This window comes from Lynx rufus, unplaced genomic scaffold, assembly GCF_022079265.1.
Source record: "Lynx rufus isolate CCGP_SWC_20201006 ecotype Redwood Valley unplaced genomic scaffold, mLynRuf1.p SCAF_9, whole genome shotgun sequence".
NCBI lineage: Eukaryota > Metazoa > Chordata > Mammalia > Carnivora > Felidae > Lynx > Lynx rufus.
In genome coordinates, this window is record NW_025814897.1 from 86,215,001 (window position 1) to 86,237,847 (window position 22,847).

A 22,847-nucleotide genomic window follows, 5' to 3' on the forward strand; every position below is an offset into this window, starting at 1 on the left:
AGTTTTTGCCTCATGATTTTAAAATATAACCAATATGATCAAATATGATCCTTTTATGTGACATATTGGTATTCAGTTACAAAGTCTAGTTTATGTTCAAAGAAATCATTTGTAAAATATTTAAGATAGACTGTTAAAGTATATAAGCCAGTTAATAGATTTAGGATGTAAATACTTATCAATATTAGTGTTACCCAAAAATAAATTTATAATGGTAACTTGAAGATACTTGTGGCAATTTTTCATTTAGATACAGAAACGTTAAATGCTTGTAATATATTCTGTAATTTATAAATATTTAATTGGGTAATTATTTTAGGTATTCGCTGAAACTGATTTTAGAGCAACTGCTATCTCTTTAGGACATAAGATAGAATGAAAGACAGGAGGAAAAATACCACTACTTGATATATTTTTAAAGGAAAAACTTCATTTTTTCATCATCATACCCTAAATTGTGAAACTTGTCAGTATTGAACTTCAGAAACCATTTGATGGTCTTTTTCCACAAATCATGCTTTCCTGTGCTTTTAATGCCTTAAGAAATTTTTGTGTATTTCCAATGTTGAGGGAATCAAATAGAAATGCACAAATATGTATATTTCATTTAACTTAGATTTTAAAGCTTACATAACATTACAACATCACTTCCCTTCTTTATTTCATTTTGGAGTGTAATTTTGCAAAATCACAGGAACATTCCCGTAGCATACCTGCACACCCTGGCTGAAATGACAGCAAACTAAAGAGTTTCTCCTTGAACCAGAATGACTCTTCCTTCTACAATAAAAACCTTAGCCAATTCGGTGTAGCAGGTTGTTGCTTCTGCATTTTGAAGATTTTTCAGACTTCCTTATAAAAAGATTTGGCTCAATGGGAAAGTTAAGTGGTGGGGGGAAAATACTCCACATATAAAAGCAAATGAGTTTTTAAAGAATAGAAAATAATCTCTATGAAAAATTACTTTTAAATTATTCATGTGAAAATTAAACTTAGCTCTTGTTAACATTTCTGTAGAAACATACATTTTAATTAAGCCAAATAAACAAAGAAAAGAAATCCCTAAAAGTAGGCATAATCATTTATCTATATACTCACAAACATATTGCTCTTTTCTGGTCATCAGTATTTTTTCTTGCTTTATTTGCTTCATTTCCTTTAACTTTATTCCCCCTTATTCATAGAGAGTCTAAGACTAAATTGATTCTCTGCTTACTTATCTGTGAAGTCACTTCAGCAGAGAGTTACTCTTTGGAGTTATGTCCTCATCCCTGATCTGTATCCCTCAGCTAGAGCGCTCGGTCTGGTGCTGCCCCATCACTGCCCTCAGGCATGTAGAGAGAGGGCTCTTGCTTTGCCCAGTCTGTTCACCGAGCTCCCTTTGAAATTGGTGAGGAGGGAGGTCTATGGAGGGTGGAAATAGAGGTACTGGGTGACTATTTGAAACCAGTGTAATTTGTAAATTTGCCATAAACTTTTAAGTAAGAGTTGGGGTGGGTGGTTTCCAGGGTTAGCATGCTTTCAGAAATCAAAGGGAAAGTGGAAGTTTTCATTTTGTTTTACAGGGCGGTGATATGAAAGGGTTGTTTTTTTTTTTTCCTGAATTTTACCAAGGTTTCAGTAATTGATCTATAGACTTAAAAGCTATTAAAATATTCATGATAACATTGTCATATTTTTATGTATATGTGTATACATATTTTTATGTATATGTATAAACAGGCATACACACAAACACACAAAAACACACATAATAGCACTTATCAAGTAATAGTACTTAATACCACCTGAGTGTTCATTTAAGTTCGGAGCAAGTAAAATGTGCACTACCTCTGAGAGTGTGCCTTTATCTGACCACGAAAAGTGAAGAAAATCACTTCTGTAACAGATACTTCTCCTTCAATGTGAAAAGGTTTTATACAGTTGGTACAGAGAAATACACGTTTCATTTTGCCAAACCCAAAGCATACTTCCCAACTGCCTCTGTATAAAAGCTAACACAACATGTCAAAAGTAAAAGCAGAGCCCTCAGTATACACTGAACTGGTGAAAGAAGTTAGGGACGGTTTGACAAAGATAGAACGTAAAGTTAAGTTTTGTATGATTTTCTTTTCATTCACATTCATACCAGGTAGACTTTGTCAAACACCTATAGTAGGGAGGAACTTGTTCATGCATGCAGAACAAAATAAAATAAGATTAAAAGCTCCAGGAAATCAGCCTACTTCAAAAAACCATTAAAGTGTGCCTATCCCTCAAGCTTTACAAATGTGTTAATTGTCGTGTTTCAGTCATGTAAATATGTTTCAGCATAAAGTAACCAAGATTTCCTGCTATAGAAGCGCTGCTATCTGGGGGTGTGGGGGTAGGGAGGGACGAACCGGGGACTAAATAACACACTGTAATGAAACCTGCCTTTGGGCAGCACATGCTTCAGTTCTGAATGCCCAGAAATACTTCGCAGACGCTCTAGGCTGCCTAGCAATGGGGATTTCTAATTCTGGCTAGCTTGACAAAGTAAATACAACTATTGAACATAAGGCAGCTCCTAATAAAAAACAACAATTCCCCCTTGTAAACACCTACATTTGGCCCCATTAAAAATTCTTTCTTCATACCCAGGAACTAGCAGACCCTGCAATGTGGGGGTCTTAAAGTAACTGAAGAGCAGTCAGGAGATTTAATGCCGTCAGGATGTTTTACGTGGCCATTTACACCGAGCACTTCATACCCCATCTCAGGACTTGGTAGAGCAATGTTCTGCATACACTGCAGGGCATTATGCAAGCAAACACATTGGCCATTATGCTCTCAGTACTCATTCATGGACAGCCAAAAGGAAATCAATATATTTTTTACATATGCTGTACTTACATGTAAAAAAATATATATGGTTGCCACATTTCCAAAAGGAGTGTTCATCAAAAGCTGCCAACTTTGAAAGTTATTTAGTGGATTGGCATTACTCTGATACCTTAAGCAATTATCCAATTTCAGAAGTCCCTGATTTCGGCTTGTTCACATCTTAGAATTCATCTATTCCATAAACGATCAGACAGCCCTCTGCCAGTCCCTACACTGAATAGTGGATCTGCTGTAGTTCTAAAAGTCTCTGGGATTTAGGGATCGACCTTGAGTTTACACACACATTTAGCTGCTAACAGTTTACTGAGTCAGAGGTTTCAGATTATAGTAAGGAGCAAACATTAGTTTGAATTCTAGTAGACAAAAACGAAGGGAATGTTACATTTTGCCACCTCCAGAACAGTTTCCATAGGCTTTACAAGAAAAAAGGGATAAAAAGGAATTCTCATAGAATTAGTCTGAATTTATTTTTAAAAGAAGTTTGTTTGTTTTTTTCCTCAAGCTCAGCATCTGGTTCTAAAACATGCTATTTCCTAAAATATCTTACTACTGTTAAGCCACCTGAGGGGTAGTACCTAAAACACTGCTTCTGAAGTGTTTCCTCACTTGTAGGGGGTAGAACAGGGGCTTCCTGGACAAAGCAGGCTTGAAGAGCCTATCAAAATGACAGTCTGTGCACAGGAAGATCCTGGTCTTCTTCCATTTACTGCCACAGCAGCAGTAGGTCTGAGCCCTAGGTCTCAAGCATCTCTCAGCTTGGCCCTGCTGAAGCTTCATTCAAATTCTACGCACTCTGGAGCTTATATGCTCCTGCCTGCATTGTGTGTTCCATAGCCACACAAGCCTTGGGGTAAGCAGCAGTTGGAGACCAGTAAAAACACTGCCGGAGTGAGAAGCCCTGTACACAATTAAGGGAAGATGAATGGAAGGAAGTCAGTTGGGGAGATACAGAGAGTCTCATTGAGGTGATGGTTCACAAGCAGGGGATCGCAGGAACAGTAGTGGCATGTGTGACTTCTCCGTCCCATCCCTTTATCCCAAAGAGGAAGCTAATGAGGGCTGGAGGGAGGCATGTGTCAAGTATTTCTACTGTACAAGTTTAGGTAACAGTTTAAGCCACCTTATTCCATCTGTTACCTAGATGGTTGTTTTTTTTTTTGTTGTTTTTTTTTTTCCAATCCTACACATGTTAGAACATGAATGAGAATAAAATATGCCAAGGAGCAAAAAAGAAAGCAAAAAGAAAAGGGAAAGATACTGCCTTTAGTTTGTCTGGAAGGTAAAACCCTTTTAAGCAAAGTTCTTTGGGAGTAATCCAGTCTGTTCTCTGTCCATATATGAAATAAGAGAGGAAAATAACATAACTCCCCCACATCTTAAATGTCCGCAAGTTCAGGAACATTGGGACTGACACTTGGTGGTATTCTTATTACACCACAGTCCAAAAGATTCTGGCTCACATTTTAAGTGGATTAAACTCAGCACACCATCTCCACAAACAGTACTGCCAGAGTTTCTCCTCCATGAACATTTCATACAGGGCCCAACCACTCCAACTAGAATCTTCCTGTTGACTTGGCACGACATTGACAACCACCACTTCCCACAGGAGGAGAATGGGAGTAGGGGATACTGTGGACCACTTAGGAGATAGAATATTTCTTCTGAATCAGAAGAATACAGGATCTAGAAGAGCCAGTATATACCACCTTTGGGAAAATTCTTTTTTTTTTTTCTTAATGTTTTTATTTTTGAGACAGAGAGAGACAGAGCATGAGCAGGGAAGGGACAGAGAGAGAGGGAGACACAGAATCAGAAGCAGGCTCCAGGCTCTGAGCCATCAGCACAGAGCCCGATGCAGGGCTCAAACCCACAGACCGTGAGATCATGACCTGAGCCGAAGTCGGCCGCCCAACTGACTGAGCCACCCAGGCGCCCCGAGAAAATGCTATCTTTAATAGAATATATCTGTTTGCAATTCTTTACTGAAAATGTCTATGCATGGTTTTATAAGGATATGGGTGAAATAGCCCTGGTATTCAGAGCTACCCTATGCTCTAAGAATTAAGTCCAAGTCACTTACAAACCCTCCACAGATACCTACCTACCAAGCCAAATGTCTCATAGCCACTCCCCTGTTTGTTGATTGCTCCAGAAAAGCTGACTTTTTTCCTATCTTGCAAACATGCCAACTTTATTCCTGCCTTAAGTCTTTTGCATTTGATTACCTTGGCCTAGACACTTCTTTTTCCAGGTCTTCATAGGTCCCTTCTCAAATTGAAAATCTTAGCTCAAATGTACTCTCCAAAAAGCCCTATCACCAAATCAAAGTGGTACCCCCCCCAGCCAATATCATATCACTATGTTTTATTTCCTTAAAAGCACCTGTCACTATCTGAATTATCTTGTTCATTTGTTTGCTTTCCTATATGTTACCTGTCTCTCCTTGAGTCATATAAAGGTCTATGTACTGTCCCTTTCTGAAGTTGTAAGTTCTTTGAAAGCAGGGATCTTGCCCATTCTGTTCACTGTTTTATTGCTAGTACTTAAAGGAGTTCTGGCACATAGAGTAATGAATAAGAATATGGAGTTGGAAGCCAGACTACCTGAGTTCAAATTCCATTCCAGTGTCCTGACATGGCGACATTACTTCTGCTCTTTTCAAACTTGGTCACATGATCCACAACTAGCTGAAAGGGAAGCATGGAAATGGAATTTTTATTCCGGATGGCTGCCCATTCAAGAGTTCTTCTACCAAAGGGAAAAGGAAGAGTAGATGTTGAAGGATAATTATCAGACTTTGTCATAGTCCACAACCCACTGGAACCCAAATATCCATGCACAGCCTTCTTCCCACACACTTACTGCCTCTCCGGGGGTGAGTGGAGAATCCTACTGGCTGGGAACTGCAGGAATTCTCTGCCCTGGCAGTAGGGGACTTCAGCCCAATTTATAATCCCCAGTTCGGCTCTCTGGAAGGAACTCCCTTGTCTGTTATCCTTTGTATCCTTTAAGGAAGTTATTCCTTGTCCATTAACATTCATGGCTACATGAAGTCACCATCAGAGAGGATAATTTTGGGGGGCTGCACAGTTCTCACAGCCCACTTATTGATAGATCAGGTTTGGGGACCTAAGATTATTCTAGGGGTTGAATAATCATAGACTTTTGACCAGGTTTGTGGTTTCTTTGGCACTACAATCCCCTCAAGACTTTAGAAGGTTCCCAGTCTGATAGCTTCCCTTCAGTCCCTCACGCAAGTAATCACAGCCAAAGAGTTGTCAAGACAAAGTTCTAGGTTCAGGAGACAGGAAACAGATCCCATCAAATTATTTTATGCAGAGGAAAAGTTTATACCAGAAAATTGGGGGGCTAGCAAAATAATTGGGAGGGCTGAAGGACATCGCCAGAAAACTGGCCTTCAGGGAAGCTGCTGCTTCCTCAGTCAGAAAGGTGAGGAATTGGGAGGCCACCCCAACTGGGTGCTGGTAACTGAAAGCGCACACCTCCGAGGCAGTAATCTTGTGTCTGGTAGGTTCTTACTACCACAGCAACAAGGATCCCTCGACCCCCATGAAGCAAGTAACTGGGCACTGAAACACTGGTCTGGCTTCTACTTCTGCACCTGCCTCTCAATTCCCATGGAGTTGTTGACTAGTCACTAGAATACTGATGCAAAAAAAAAAAAAATTCCCTGCAGTAGTACTGGCAAATTGCAGTAGAGCAGCAGGAAGATTCCTTCTGCTTCTCCTCCACCTTCTGAATCTAGTACCATGCTTCTAATTGGAGAAGCATAATTCACACCTTTGCAGCCTCCACCAAGAGGTTGGAATGGATACTTGTCCACCACAACCGTTGCATTCTAAGGCTTGAGTCTTTTAAAGTTTATTTATTTTTCAGACACACACACACACACACACACACACACACACACTTACACACAGTATGAGCAGGGAAGGGGCAGAGAGAGAGAGAGGGAGACACAGAATCTCAAGCAGGCTCCAGGCTCTGAGCTGTCAACACAGAGCCTGACTTGAGGCTCGAACTCACAAACCACAAGATAACGACCTGAGCCGACGTCAGATGCTTAACCGACTGAGCCACCTAGGCACCCCATTGAGTCTTATTTTCCGACTTTTCTGTTCTACCTACGTCCCTCTCTTTCTCCTTATGAGTAACTAGCTTGACGCCATCTAAAATAATCAGCTCGAGAGGGAAGGCCATACCCTTCATCTCATTTTCATCTCTGAACTGGATCCCATTTTGTAGCGTCTCTTAATGAGGGTATTTCACCAAAGCTCAGGAACACCCAACATCTCCTGTGAAGGTTGCCTGCTTCAGCATGTAGGGCAGAAAAGTTTTTTGGTTTTGTTTTTGTTTTTTCAATCCTCGGAGCCCCAAATTACCAAGGCTTTCATCATTTTGGCCTCTGGGGTACAGGCAGAGTGCCTCACACAGAGGCGTGTTCCTTTCTGACGCTTCTTCCAAAATCTCTACCTCTAGCCTAAGTTCCTTTCCTATTTGTAAGTAACGTTGCTGAATGTGGCAAGAAGCAACTAGCACAACAGTTTTCTGAATTTCTCCACCATTTCACCTTGGAGCCACTGATCAGGAGGTAAAATTTTTGCCTTCCAAGTTATCACAGTCATAACAAGGGTCACCAGCCTCCCAGTTTGCAATCTGACCTCACCGCCCACTTTCTAACCACTAAGCCACTTAAATCCCAGAACTCAAGCACATCATTTTTCAGGTACCAAATTCTGCATAAACAGGATACAAGTTAGTCTGTTGTTACAGAGATCCAAAACTACTGTGGCTTAAATAACACAGAGGTTCACTTATGTCTCACTTTAAAGCCCAGGACAGTGACCCAGGGTCTTTGGGTGCCCACATGGTGTCAGGAAACCCTACACTAATTTTCTCATTTTGCTCTACCCTCCTCTAACCATAGCTTCCAGTTGATGGTCCAGAATTGTTGCTTCAGCACCCACCCTCAAGTCAGCAAGTGGGAAGATGGTGGGTAGGTTTTCCCCTAATATTTGTGGAGCCTAGAGCAATAATGTGAATGTAGGACCACATAATTATTATATCAAGTTATCAAGCTGAGAAACCATGAAATATTCATTGTCTTCCTTCCTTCACAAATACAACTTCCTGGAAAACCAAGTTTCAATTTATGATATGGGTTCTACTCTAGAACTTGGAGACAGGGGGAGAATTGGCCTGCCGCCCACCTCCTTTCTCTTCCTGTCTCCTTCCCACACACAGGGCCACATGCAAATGCTTGGGGACACCCATCCTGTACACAAACTCCATCCACACGCCACACAAACAGTGGTCCCAGGGTGTGCACACAGACAACATGATCCACCCTTGGGGCACGAACCTGGGAAAGAGACCATGCCGACTTTGTAGCCTGTTGGACAAGGAGTTCTGAATTCTGAATACCCAGAGTATGTCCTATAAAGAAGGGGCACATCCTCTTTGCCCTGAGATCCCTTACCCCATGAGGAAGGGTGGATCAGGGCCCAGGACAGTGGCCCTCTCGCCGAGGTGAGGGAAAAGGGAAGTCAATGGCACCTCCCCTCTTTCACAGATCTGAACCCAAACTTAACCATAAGTGGCCAGAACTTAGTCACTCAGCCTCATCTACCGGCAAGGGAAGTTGAGAAATGTGACAACTCATTTTGGGAGAGAGAAAGAGTACGTGCGCATGCACACTGGGACGGGCAGAGAGAGAGGGAAGGAGAATCCCAAGCAGGCTCTGCACTGTCAGTGCAGAGCCCCACCTGGGTCTAGTTCATGGGGCTCCATCTCATGAACTATAAGATCATGAGTGACCTGAGCCTAAACCAAGAGTCAGACCCTTAACCCACTGAGCCACCCACACACACCCCCAGAGATGCTTTTACTGGCTGCAAAGGAAGAGAATAAGATTGGGAGTAAGCTAGCAATCTCTGCCACAGACACATGCCTTTTCACAAATCACACTTTTGTTTAGACAAGTGAGTTCTTCACAATCTGCTTTCAGAGAGGTGAGTTTGGAGGCAAGACAATACTGTCAGATATAATTGACGGTCAAAATAATTGCACACCTGAGCATTTTTCAATGGGCAGCCAGTATGCAATATGCCAGCTCTGAAATTTTGTCTAATTTTCAGATCAATCAGGAAGAACCGAATGAATTGTTTTCGATTCAAAGGATATAGTATAATTATGACATTCAATAAAACAAGTTTAATCTTAAACCCTTTGAATGAATTGCATTTTAAACAAAAACTAAAAGTTAAAACCTAACCCATATTTGGCAGACTTTTTTCCAGAAATATGCAGCCACTACCAAATGTACACGTACCAATCCAAAAAGAGCAAAAATCAGTTCTGGCATTGTTTTCCCCTGGCCTATTCATATATGAGAATAACACAAAACTCACCAAAAACTAAGCAGACATATCTTCCACATGGCAAGATTTTAACCAGGTACAGAGTAACTGCAATGTAACATTACATTGTAATGATGGAATATTAATGGATAAGTGTAACAATGTAACAATGTAACAACCTATAGTTGTCTCCCAATATCCATTTGCTTCAACTTCCATAGGAATAGGGTTGTTAGGGGCGCCTGGGTGGCTCAGTGGGTTAAGCGTCCGACTTCGACTCAGGTCATGATCTCGCGGTTCGTGGGTTTGAGCCCCACATCGGGCTCTGTGCTGACAGCTCGGAGCCTGAAGCCTGCTTCAGATACTGTGTCTCCCCTCCCCCTCTCTCTGCCCTTCCCATGCTCATGCTCTGTCTCTCTCTGTCTCTTAATAATAAACATTTAAAAAAAATTTTTTTTTCAAGGAATAGGTTTGTTACACACTTTTACACATTTTGCAACATCTCCCAGCCTCCCTTGTCACCAGCCAGGTGTAGCCATGTCTAAGTTCTGGACTTGAGTGGAAGTGATGTGTTAACTTCCAGGTCTTGCGCCTTCTTGGCCCCTTCTTCCCACCAGCTGAGAGAAAGCAAACACATCAGCCTTGGAGCCAGAAGTGGAAGAAGCGCCTGTTGAGGCTGGCAGACCAGTCCTCACAGCTCAGAATTGCCTACTTCTGTGCTATAAAATGGGAGAAAAATAAACTTCTACCTTTTTTTTTTTTTAATTTTTTTTTTCAACGTTTTTTTATTTATTTTTTGGGACAGAGAGAGACAGAGCATGAACGGGGGAGGGGCAGAGAGAGAGGGAGACACAGAATCGGAAACAGGCTCCAGGCTCTGAGCCTTCAGCCCAGAGCCCGACGCGGGGCTCGAACTCACGGACCGCGAGATCGTGACCTGGCTGAAGTCGGACGCTTAACCGACTGCGCCACCCAGGCGCCCCACTTCTACCTTTTTTAAGCCATTTATTGGAGGGGGTGGGAGTGTCTCTATACTCCAGCTACTGGGCCTGTAGTCTAGTCCATCCCCTACCATTCAGAGCGGTGCCTCGTAACACAGAACTTGGCTTCAGGAATCAGCAAATCATCCTCCAGGTGAGGGCATCACTCGGCTCTTGCAAGATTCTGGAATGGAATAGGATAGGGTGTCTGTTTAATTTGTTTTTTCTCCTCATCATGTAAAGAGGGAGAAATGCTTTTAAAACTCAAGTAGAGAAGCTTTATCTTCTGACATGTCCTTTGTTAGTTATTTTGACAGCAATGAGGACATTTGCAAAAGATAGATTTTTAAAATAAGATGGACCCCAAATTGCTTCTGCAGCACAGCTGTGCCTGCTTTCACTGGCCCAGAAGCTGGGCATGTGACAGGCCCCATTTTCACTACTGCCTTACTAAGTATGAAGGAAAGTGTTTAGACTTTTTCAATCTTTCCAGAAGCCAGGACTACGATCTCAGTTCCCTTTTTGATTTCTTTACAGGGCCACAGTAGAGGGCAATGTCTTCTCGTTGCTCTGACGCCAGCACAGTGACCGAGACCTGCTGGCTAAGTCTCATATTCTGTTGTTGTCACTTACGATCATGTGTAGTTCATTACATATGTAGAGTTGTTTCCTTGCCTTAATAAACGCACTTGTTTTTATCGTGTTGAGCCATATGTACTTTTATGAGCCATCTCAACATCTTTTTTGGAGCAAGAAATGTGAATATATTAGTGTACTTGATATTTCAGAGAACACTTGTACATCTCATTTGATCTTGACGACAGTCTCATGAGGGGAGAATTATCCCCCTGTGATAAAGGAGGACACTGAGACAGGGGTGAACTGACTCGTCCAAGGTCACACTGAGAGTGAGTGACAGAGGGACATACCACACTTTCACTGGCTGCCTCTGTTAAGTGACCAGGGTAGAGCCTCTGTGTTCTAAGGTGTTTACAAGGTTTCATTTAAATCGGCTATGATAGCAGGATCTCAGGGCTGTAAATTCGAGCCCCACACTGAGTGTAGAGATTACTTAAAAATAAAATCTTAGGGGCGCCTGGGTGGTTCAGTCGGTTGAGCGTCTGACTTTGGCTCAGGTCGTGATCTTGCGGTCTGTGAGTCCGAGCCCCTCGTCGGGCTCTGTGCTGACAGCTCAGAGCCTGGAGCCTGCTTCAAAGTCTATGTCTCCCTCTCTCTCTGCCCCTCCACCGCTCATGCTCTGTCTCTCTCTGTCAAAAATAAATAAACATTAAAAAAATAATACATAAAATAAAATAAAATAAAATAAAATCTTAGGGGCGCCTGGGTGGCTCAGTCGGCTAAGCATCCGACTTCAGCTCAGGTCATGATCTCACAGTTTGTGGGTTCGAGCCCTGCATCAGGCTCTGCACTGACAGCTCAGAGCATGGAGCCTGCTTCAGATTCTGTGTCTCCTTCTCTCTCAGCCCCTCCCCCACTCACACTCTGTGTGTGTCTCTCTCTCTCAGAAATAAACATTAAAAAAATAATAAAAATAAAATAAATTGGCTGTCCTTTAAAGAACAAAAGAAAAGTCTCTTAGAAAGTATTGTTGAAATAGTCACACTGATTTCTGTGACTCTAAGTAATACAAAGTGTGACCCTTCAGGAAATGTCAGAAATATAAAAAGGATTAAAACAAATCTGTATTCATCTGTGAAGGGTTAAAATGTACGACCTCAAAGAGAAAACAAACAGTGCCTGGTGGTTTGGTCTTGGCAAAATAGGAAAAATATAAATTGATTAAACTTATTTTAATGGGCATTTACTTGCGATTTGTCTCAAGTCCAGGTGTAATCTAGGTTCATTATCTTGCCCCTTCTGTCTGAGAACCGTGAGTGCTGAGCGCAGGTCTGGCAGGCTGAGAGAAAAGGAATTAGGAAGGGAAACTCCAGAGCCAGGAAACCCAATCCTGCGCATCTACAAGGACCCAGTGTAGCTGCCGACTCAAGAAGGAACAACATACGGACAGTGGCTAAGCCCAACAAAGAGACACAGACGTAGGCAGTGGGGGAAGATTCTCGAAGTCTGGCTCTGGTTTGGTCCCCCCTCCCCCACCCCCGCCCTGAGCTGCAGAGCAAAGTGCTCCTGCTGCTCCTGCTTCATTCTGACCCAGGGCTTCCTCCGGGCCTAAGGGTGCCTTTTGGCAGGAGCTCCCCTAATCTGCCAGAGTATTTTGCCAGCCCCGCTGTTTCCCACCTTGTAGCACCAGAGAAGAGGGACCCGTTAATCCAGTGGGATCACTGCAGATCACCTAGGCCTCTGTGAGATACTGGGAGCTGTCACATCTTTCTCAAATCCCCTTGCCTCCGTAGAAATCATCATTGTAGACAAGGCATCAAGGGGGAAAGCAGGCACCCAGCCAGATAGGCAGCTCTTGCATTAGCAGCACAATCCCTTCCTCCCAGAATCTGGGGAAAGAAAATCAGGTGGGCAAAGCTTCCACTCAAGATGTAGGATACGTTTTTGGCCCTCGCCTCCGAACTCCAGGTATAAAACGAGAAAGATAAATACCTTGATTTGGCTTATGACGTTGAAAATGGTATGGTTTTTTGTTTTTGTTCTTTTTTCTTTTCTTTTTTTTTTTTTTAACAATCTGGTTTCTATTTAAACCATTACTGAGGAAACAGCAAGGTCTAAAAGTTTATACGTCCCCACGGCCTTGCAGCTTTATTCTAAAGGAGGCCACATGCGATGAGGAGTGTTTTACAGCGTATTTTTTTTCAGAAGACAGATCTGGGGTACAGCGGCATCTGACCATTTACATGTCAAATGCGTAAATGCTTTGGAAGCCTCCAAGGAAAAGTCCCTCACACACCTGGCAAGCCGGAACCTGATCTCTCCTTCTTCCTCCCTGCTTCACATCGCACTGACATGGCGCACAGGGGGAGGCTCAGAAAGGAAGAAAACAAAACCTACTGGTTGGGAATTTAGAGTGCATAGGAAGCTCATTCAAGCAACAATCACCAGAGCCAGCAAGATCATTCACCTATTTCCAAGAGCCATCGTTGGGCTTTTTCAAAGGACATAAGTATGCAACTCGCGTTCACAATGTAGCATTTGGTCAGAAGCATTTCATCATATCAACCAAATTTTTTTTGTACTCAGAAGTTACATACGAATGATAGTTGACTTTTCTTCAAAGCCATTCAACCTGAAAGATTTCCAAGCATGTCACACGTCACATTTAGCTACTCTTGCTATGAAGGGCTTTCATCCAACTGGCCCACGTTCATTGCCTAGAGAAGCAGAGGAAGAGAAATTTTTAGCAAATAGGTAAGCTCCTGAAATAAATTGTATTATGCTGTTCTGAACACACTACACTAGTTTCCTCATTTAGATTATCAGAACAGTATGACCCTTCACCCAAATGCATCTTAAAGATGTATTAGCTCTACCGTTAAGCAAATCACCATTTCCACATGTCAGAATCCAATTCATTATTTAGCACCTAGCCCATCTCCATGAAGCTTTTTTCTGCTCTCCTTCCCCCACCTGGTTTCTGCTTTGTCTCTGCCTGTCTTGTAGACGTGTCTTGGGCTTCTCACTATGATGGTTACCAGCTTGCTTGTCTTACTTGTGTTCCTGGAATTGTAAGGAAATGAGTAATGTAGAAGAGCTCTGTTCACCTTGCTTCAAGTAGATTCTAACTATTTGTTGACTCCAGTTGATTTCCAAAATAGCCTAATCACCATCTGACATCATCCTTATGAGGTCTCGACCAAAAGTATACACACACGCTTTTTTTTTTACGGTGAATTTTCTTTAAGTTGCAGACAACCTTCAGATCATGCATATATCCTAGGCATTTTTCCTTTACTCCTTAGCAATAGATCTTGAAACATTGAAGTTCAGACATATAATTAGATATCTCTTGGGGCACCTGGATGGGTCAGTCGGTTAGGCGTCCGACTTCAGCTCAGGTCATTATCTCATAGTTCGTGAGTTCAAGCCTTGAGTCAGGCTCTGTGCTGACAGCTCAGAGCCTGGAGCCTGCTTGGGATTCTGTGTCTCCTTCTCTCTCTGCCCCTCCCCCACTCACAATCTGTCTCTCTCTCTCTCTCTCTCTCTCTCAAAAATAAACATTAAAAAGTATTTTTTTTTAACTAGATGTTTCTTTCCCTCCAGTTTCTTCACACGAACACTGACAGAGTTAACACTGAAAAGACATTCATAACCTCAGACATACATGTCTTTTAGATTCCTGAGCCTTTCATGCTTTCTGGAAAAAAACCAGGCTGTGAATAAATGAAAGAATTGTTTAAAACAAAGAAACAAGTATGTCTTTATTTGAGCTTTTAAAAATCATTCAAGAAATAGACATTTAGTTATTTAATATAAGACAGGTTGGGTGCTATGGATACAAATGAATATTACTATATGGATATCATCATATGGCGAGTACAGCTTTTCTCAACATTTCTGCCATCTTTGTTGAACATATGTCCATCATGGTGTCTTTCATTCTAGGTATATTGGCATTAAAAAATAAGTACAGGCAAACTGAAATCAAAGAGCATTTTGTAAATTTTTTTAATGTCTTAAAATATTTTGATCCTCTGTACACAGCTTGTGTTTACATGACAATAAACAGGCCTTTTATCAGGAAAGAAACTAACCAGAACATATGCTTACAGATCATAATATTTTGACCAAAAAAAATGGTTCTACCTTTTTCATCTTACTTTTCTTTTTTTTTTTTTTTTTTTTTTTTCATATTGAAGGGAGTTTTCCAAATGAAGGGTTTCAGATAGGTTGTCTCCAGGTCAGTTCACCACAAGGCTTTGGTTAGACCTTGATGGACCCATCCTACCTCACTTACCTTTAGCCTCCTACTCTCACTGTGTGCCTCACACAACAGATATGTTCCCTTGAGCTTGGATTTTTATGAAAATTGAATAGGCTGGGGAACTAACAGTTAAAAGAATTTGATAGAGATCCTTTTGAAAACCAAAAAAGTTCTCTTATTTTCAAGAGACAGGCAGACAGAGCAGGAGCAGGGGAGGAGCAGAGAGAGAGGGAGACACAGAATCCAAAGCAGGCTCCAGACCCTGAGCTGTCAACACAGAGTCCGACCCGGGGCTCGAACTCACCAGCTGCCAGATCATGACCTGAGCCGTAGTCGGATGCTTAACTGACTGAGCCATCCAGGTGCCCCAAAAAAGTTCTTTTAATATATGAGTATTTCTCCTTAATTACAGTAACGTTTGTGTAATTATGGTCAGTTACTGCATCTGCTTGAATCAGCATCTCTCTGCAGAATAGTTAAGATGGGGAGCTGTTCAAAGCTAAACTATACTTTTCAAAACATGACCGATGTCATGCATAGAAACAAACTTACCAGGGGGCGCCTGGGTGGCGCAGTCGGTTAAGCGTCCGACTTCAGCCAGGTCACGATCTCGCGGTCTGTGAGTTCGAGCCCCGCGTCAGGCTCTGGGCTGATGGCTCGGAGCCTGGAGCCTGTTTCCGATTCTGTGTCTCCCTCTCTCTCTGCCCCTCCCCCGTTCATGCTCTGTCTCTCTCTGTCCCAAAAATAAATAAACGTTGAAAAAAAAAAAATTTAAAAAAAAAAAAAAAAAAAAAAGAAACAAACTTACCAAGACCTGAAATTGATATCATAGCTGACTTACCTGAGTATATAAAAAATATTGACCCTTTGATTGGTATCTTTTTTTTTTTTAATTTTTTTTTTTTAACGTTTATTTATTTTTGAGACAGAGAGAGACAGAGCATGAACGGGGGAGGGGCAGAGAGAGAGGGAGACACAGAACCGGAAGCAGGCTCCAGGCTCTGAGCTGTCAGCACAGAGCCCGACGCGGGGCTCGAACTCACGGACCGCAAGATCGTGACCTGAGCCGAAGTCGGACGCTTAACCGACTGAGCCACCCAGGCGCCCCTGGTATCTTTTTTTTCACTGTGTCAATATTTCTACGAAAATTTTAAGTTCCTAAAGAAAGTATAGCCTTGAAATAGAATCATCAGGTCAACTTAACAGACAAAGGGAAATAAGCATTTGTAGGAATCCATAATAGCTGAAGCTACAGTCAATTAAAAAATAGCATTTTGGAATCCTGGCAAAAACAAAACAAAGCCAAAGACCAACCCTGCCATTACTGTAACAGTGTTATTTTTCAAGTATGCCTTTTATGTATGCATTTACATGTTTTCATTTGGACCTAAATAAGAGACATCTTAACATGTTTAGGTTTGGACTCCGGAAATGTTGCCCTAAGATCCCTGGTCCAGTTTCCGCAACGGCTACAATTTGTAAAACCTATAGTGGGAATAAAATGTGATTCTCTTGGGCTTCATTCAGTCTGAAGAATTGTTTTAGCAGGAATTTTATATGCAAGACTAAATGCTGATCAACAGAGCATAATATTGTATTCTGAAGTGTGCTAGCTAAAGCAAAATTAATTTTTTTTTCTTCTTTTCTTCTCCTGAAATCTTCTGCCATAGCGACTGCATTTGCCTCCAGACTTGTCAGACACAGTGAGCCGCTCGAGCAAACAGGATCTGGCAGAGCCCTCCAAGCTGCTGGGCCCAGGCTGTGGCGTGATGGCCGGAGGCAAGAAGCACCTGGACTTCTAGTGACTCCTCCTTAGTAGCTGCGCGCAGGATTATATGACGCTCTCATTATGACTGCTAATAGCTTATGTAAATATTTTTCTTAACGAGTTGACCCTCCAATCTTTGGAAAACAGTTAGGATTGCAAAATGAGGCCACCGTTCTTCATTTTCCTTAACCAACCTTTTCTACAGAAAGAGTAGAGCAAAAATGCTTTCATTTGAAAATTTTGTTTTATGCCCTATCTACAGAAAACAAATGACCTTGTTTTTAAATAAAACGTCAAAAACTCAAAGTGCCTCACAGTGTCATTAGTATACGTGTATTAAGGCACTTAGTTCATGGTGAAGTGCATATGACAGCGGGTAGCCTGTAAAACAGTATGAGCTTCGTAATTGCATATGAAAAACATTTTCTCTTTATTTCTGAAAAAGTCACTTGCCCCCAAAAATGCTAAAGTTTTTTTTTTTCAAAATGAAAAATTCATTTGCTAACATATGAAGACTATTATAAAATGATTTTGCATTTATGCATCCTGTTATTAAACTGATGAAGGCAAAATAATATTTCGGGATTAAGATTCCATTAAAGATAAGCAGTCTGCCATAGTGGTTAATAAATAAAGAACTTAAGTGACAGAAAACATGGAAGAAGAAGTTGACGGTCTTCTGTTTAGTAATCCTAAACAACTGAAGTCAGCACTATGAAATTACGTCAACAGACATAATTCAGGATTGAAATTCAAACTGACGGCAATATTAATGCTAGGGGAAAGCATGTATTGAAGCCTGGTGAGAGATTTTCACAGAACGCAGGTCTGAGACAAAGCAGAAAAGTAAAACTAACTCAGATTTCCATTGCATCAGGTAAGCCCTTTGTGAGTTATGGGCATTGGTTGGGAATGTACATTTATAACCACATAAGTGTGCATTTTGGAGTATATAGCATATCGAAATAGTTTCCATATAAAACAGTAAGTTTTTGAATCATAGTTCCATATTCTCAAAGCTTTTGACACAGAGACAAAAAGTGAAGGTTGAAAAGTAACTTGCATTTAAGTAAAGAATCTCGATTTATAAAAAGCTGTTCAACATCCATTAGGAGAAACCGAATTTCTAAAATACATCTTCAGATATGTTAGAATAAATTTTGAAGCAATTATAACTAGCATTTTTAAGCAGTTTGCTTGTAATACACCACAAATTATACTTTATTTGCTCTTGACAACACTGTAGAAAACAAAGACTAGGTTTTTAAAACTGTCTAACCAATATGATGAATGTCAGTCACTTAGAAAAAAAAACCCACTGTAGCATAAACACATACTGTATACAGGTTTTATTCAGAATTAGAATAATTGAATCAATGACAGTGATTTGCCAGGATGTCAAATCTCTCCATCATATCCTGTCACTACCAGTTTATTTTTTGTGATCAAAATCAAAAAGACAACTATTTTGTCACCCGCTATTTTATTAGTACTAAAAATCGGGTTTCTTCTATTTTTTTTAGAATGTCTGGTTTATTTTTTTCACTTCTTTTAATTCGAAAGACACAAATTCTTCCCCATTTTCTTTTCAAAATAAAGTTTCAGAATTGATCTGTCAGTTAAAATTAAAGGGCTTTTATATTAAGCAGAAGTGCTTTTAAATTTTAAAGCAACTTCAAAAAATCAATTTAGTCCATAGATAATAAATAATGTGTAGGTACTCCACAAAAGCGTCGCTATGTCCCTTGAGAGCATTATGAACAATCTGAATAAATTCAAGTGGATATTTTAGTTGGGTTATTATTGTAATAACTCTAACCCTTTTCTTACCATCTTGGGATTCACTTTGTACAAACACACAATGGAACAGTTATATAACATTTGACTCTGACAAGGAAACGTGAGGTCATCAGATATGTAAATCGCTTGTTCAAAATACTTGAGAGGTCATTGATTTACTACCCTGGCTACCATGTCTATAAAATGAACACCCAATTACTAGTTAGTATATGCTATGCAAATAGACAAACACCATAAAAATTGAATGTGCGTATTTGAACCCTTGTCTTAAACATAAAAAAAACTTCTCAAACTCTGTAAAAGTGCATGTTGAACAATAATAGTAGCTGGGCTTTCCAAAATTCAGATCCAAGTGCTTTGTTGTTCTCACTCACTAGGCAGGCGTTGTAAAAATAAGCTACAGAGGGATGTATATTTTTGTTTTCCCTTAGTAAAAACCCACTGTAAACGTGTTTTCCTTTCTTCTGAAAACATTATCAACTATCCATATGCTGATAACTTACTACATAAAAATACTGGTCTTCAGTAATGCCATAGTAGGTATATAGGCCGTTTTGATACATTATGAACTCCATTTTTTTTTCAGTTATCAACTTGTCTCAAAGATATAAATATTTCAGTAACCATGCCAAACACAGTATTTGAAGTGTCCTCATATCTTTTAAATGTTTCTAAAACTTCATAACCCTATATGGTATTCATTCCTTACACTAGATTTGCCTTTCTTTAACGTGAGGTAAATACTTTGCTTCACCCTGTTCTCAGGTGCTGAGGTTCTAAGACCTTCTGAATTTCTTCTTGGTAGTCATCAGTTACCCCTTTTCTCTCCCTCTCTTCCATTTGCTTTTTTCTCTCTACCTCTGGGGTCTGCAAATACTAACACTAGACAGAAAAAAAAAATTTTTTTTTTAAAAACCCACCACTTCAAAAGGAAGCAACACTCTGCAATCAATTCCCTGTCTTTTAATTGTAAAGAATCAGACATACGCATACACATACAAAAGGGAAGGGGGGGTGGCTATTCATTTGTTTAGAGCCCATTATGAATGCCAGTTCTAAAACATCCTGTTAATGCTTTCCAAACATAGTCACCATCAACACCACTGAACTTAAATACCCTAAGTACTTACATTTGGAAGTTTAAAAATGAGCAAGTGAAATCATTCAGGACCAGGCAAAAAACGAAAACAAGGAAACAAAAAATACCACATTTGAGGTTTAATCTTGAGAAACAGAAAAGGGAAGAATTTGTGTTTGGCCTTCTTGAGCCAAACGTCATAGAAGAAAAGCCTTTTTTTGTAAATCTTGTTAACATTAAGGCCCAGAGCAAAAAGACAGAAGCAGAAGAATTCAGACCCCACCCTATATAGCAAAAAATTAACAGAACAAAGCTAGAGCTTAATACTGTCTGAGTGAATTTTCGGAAACCTAATTCTCATTGGGGAAAAAGGGTAGGGAGAAATGATTGTGTAAGCCACAGCAAGAAGCCAGTTGCTTACCAGTTAACAGTTAGGAAGCCCAGCTTTGGGGGGAGAATATTCTGGAAATCCATTGTAGTAAAAAGCAGTTTTTCATTCAGAGTAATTTGGATGTTTCGCATTCACTCAGCTCTAATTCTGTTCACTTGGTCTAAGTCAGTCAAGTTTGGAGAAAAACATACGCCATTAGTCTTGTGATTCTACTGAGGACATCCCAGACAGATAGATGGCCACCATCCTGGAAGATGGCATCGAAGCATCCCTGCAGCGTTCCCATGGATAAATATATAAATATGCCTATCAGTAAATAAATAAAAATAAATTATTTCCACAACGAGGGCACCGCTTCCACACAGCGCCTGCCGTGCTGGCCCCGGGAGAGGGCCCAGAGCTCCATTCAGAAGGACAGCTCATCTCCCTAGGGCGAGGGCAGGAGGCAAGGCAGCCGCTCTGTCCTGCTGGACCAGTGAGCTTCTGCAGCCGGGCAGCCATGCTTCAGACTAAACCAGGCTGCGCCACGGCGCCCTGGCAGTCCTGACCCTCAGAGGACAGGTGTACGTGCCCGAGCGCACACACACAGACCCTCGGCTCCCGCGACGCTCCCCTTCTCGCGTTCCCAGCTCCTGTGCCCCCAGTGCCACACCCAGTTCTCCCAAGTCCGTGCTCTCCACACAGCGGAGCCTTGGGCCAGGACTGGCTGCCCGACCCTGACCCAAATCATAGCCAGTTGGAAACCGCCCCTCCTTGCGGGGAAAGAGTGAGCCAGCCAGCAGCTGCAGCACACACCACACGGCCCTTCTCTTGACAGTTCCCTGGGTACATGTCCCTCAGGGAATACAGGCTGCAAAATGTCAGGAGGTAGAAATATCTGCGCGGGCAACTGTACCAACAGTGCGCATGCGTGCACGCGCCACTGCAGAAGTGTGCGAGCGTGCACGAAGGTTGACGTTGACGAAAACTAAATGCGCACGTAAAAAAACTGCACTCAACCTCGGAAGGTGTCTCTAAATGTGCAGTAACTCTGGTGGAATAAAATGATTAATATATAGCATGCCACAGAGATGAATCACAATGATCTGTTCACAAATAACTCCTTAACCAGAAAATAGGAGACGTGGAAAGAGAAGGCTGTTTTTTAAAGCCTCCAATTAATTTCTGTATTTCTGATCACTTGCCTTTGGGGATTAAAAACAAAACAAAACAAAAGAGCAGAGTACAATTCAGTGGAAATGTGTCTTTGTCCCCAGAGGTTTCTGCCTGTGCAAGCATTTCTTCTAGACCGCCAGAACCCCCAGCCTTTGACTGAACTTTGCAGAAAACTTATCTATATTGACTTATATGTTGCACAGAACAGACAGAAATAAAAGTCTCAGCCAGGCCTTTTTCACCCAACAAAAGCTTATTTTTTTTTCCATCCTTTGCTTGGGCTCAAGCACTCCTGCCCTGCGTGCCGCCACTTTAAACATGATCAGATCTGTGCTTCATTGCAAATAACAACTGACCAACAATAGGCCCCGCTTCATAGATTTGGGAATGTTTGGCTTAAGCTGCCAATGACTGAAGGCCTTTAGCTCCGATCGGCCAGTCACAGTCCGCTTTGTTGTTGTCTGTTGATGTGTCTGTGCTCATTATTCCTTGACATGCAACATCCCCCCTCCACCCTCCAACCATCCACAACCGCACAGAAAGCGAGATTCAAATGGGAACAGCTGTAGTGGTTCAATGGGAAATGATGCCTCTTGTGCAAAGGGGAGGGAGAGGGAAGGGAGAGAGCCTATTTGAGAAAGGCAACAGCTTTCAGAGAGTCTTGTATAAGAAATCTACTTTTGAATATACTTCAGTGAAATCGCTGTTGAAACAGGCTGACAATGGAAATCTGCCCAGATTGAAAATGCCAGCCCTAATTCAAAAGACAATTCCCAGTTAATAGCTTGTTGCATTTTTAGATTATTTCTAGACTTTGAGTTTTTGCATTAAATGGCTAACCGGGGAATGTGACCATTTTTATATATGTGCGTTGTGGGTACAAATGGGCACAGATCTACACACGGCTTTAAGTGGGTTTTTTTTTTTTTCCGAACACATTTGTAATTAATGAAGCGGTAAGAACTATTTCTTTAAGAACTATCAGGATATAAAATAGAGTATGTATGAAGGTAACCGTTTGTTTAGAATGATTATCTAACATGGAAACAAAATTTGTAACACCACACTATAAGGTTACAAAGAAAATAGTATAATAAAGGAAATACAAAGGCTTTGGCATGGTTTTTACAATCAACAATGGTTAATTTTGATATGTAGTTGTGAACAACTTCAAAACACTTAAGTTTAAAACTCTTGCAAGCACTTTTAATTGATTAGGAATGAATTCTAGATGCACAAAATGATTGGACTGTGAACAGTAATACAACTATATCTAAGAACAATTAATTTTTGCCGGCCAAGAAAGAAACGTATGATCGCATGAAAATGTGTATAAAACATCTATAGAGTATTCTTGTCAAATATAAATGAAATTAACTTTATTATAGAAATCATTCTGAGGATTTCTAGGGAAGACAAATACTTACATTTTGACATAAAACAAATTGGATTTTTATCGAAGACACACTCTACCTTTTAGCTATCAACTTTTTTCTTCCTTGAATTTATATCTTACCCTTTTTGCACATAAACTTCATCTGTTAACAACCTTTGGAAAACCAACAGATATTCTTACATAAA

The 22,847-nt window shown here is 41.0% G+C and overlaps 1 protein-coding gene across 1 annotated transcript in view; it reads left to right on the forward strand.

Annotated features, from left to right (window-relative positions):
* ELP4 (elongator acetyltransferase complex subunit 4) overlaps window positions 1–17,165 on the forward strand; it is a 249,110-nt gene extending 231,945 nt beyond the window's left edge. The window contains exon 10 of the mRNA XM_047070348.1: window positions 16,745–17,165. Within this exon, the coding sequence (XP_046926304.1) occupies window positions 16,745–16,876 (132 nt within the window). The 3' untranslated portion in view covers window positions 16,877–17,165. The remainder of the gene's footprint in view (window positions 1–16,744) is intronic.
* The last annotated feature ends 5,682 nt before the right edge of the window (window positions 17,166–22,847 follow it).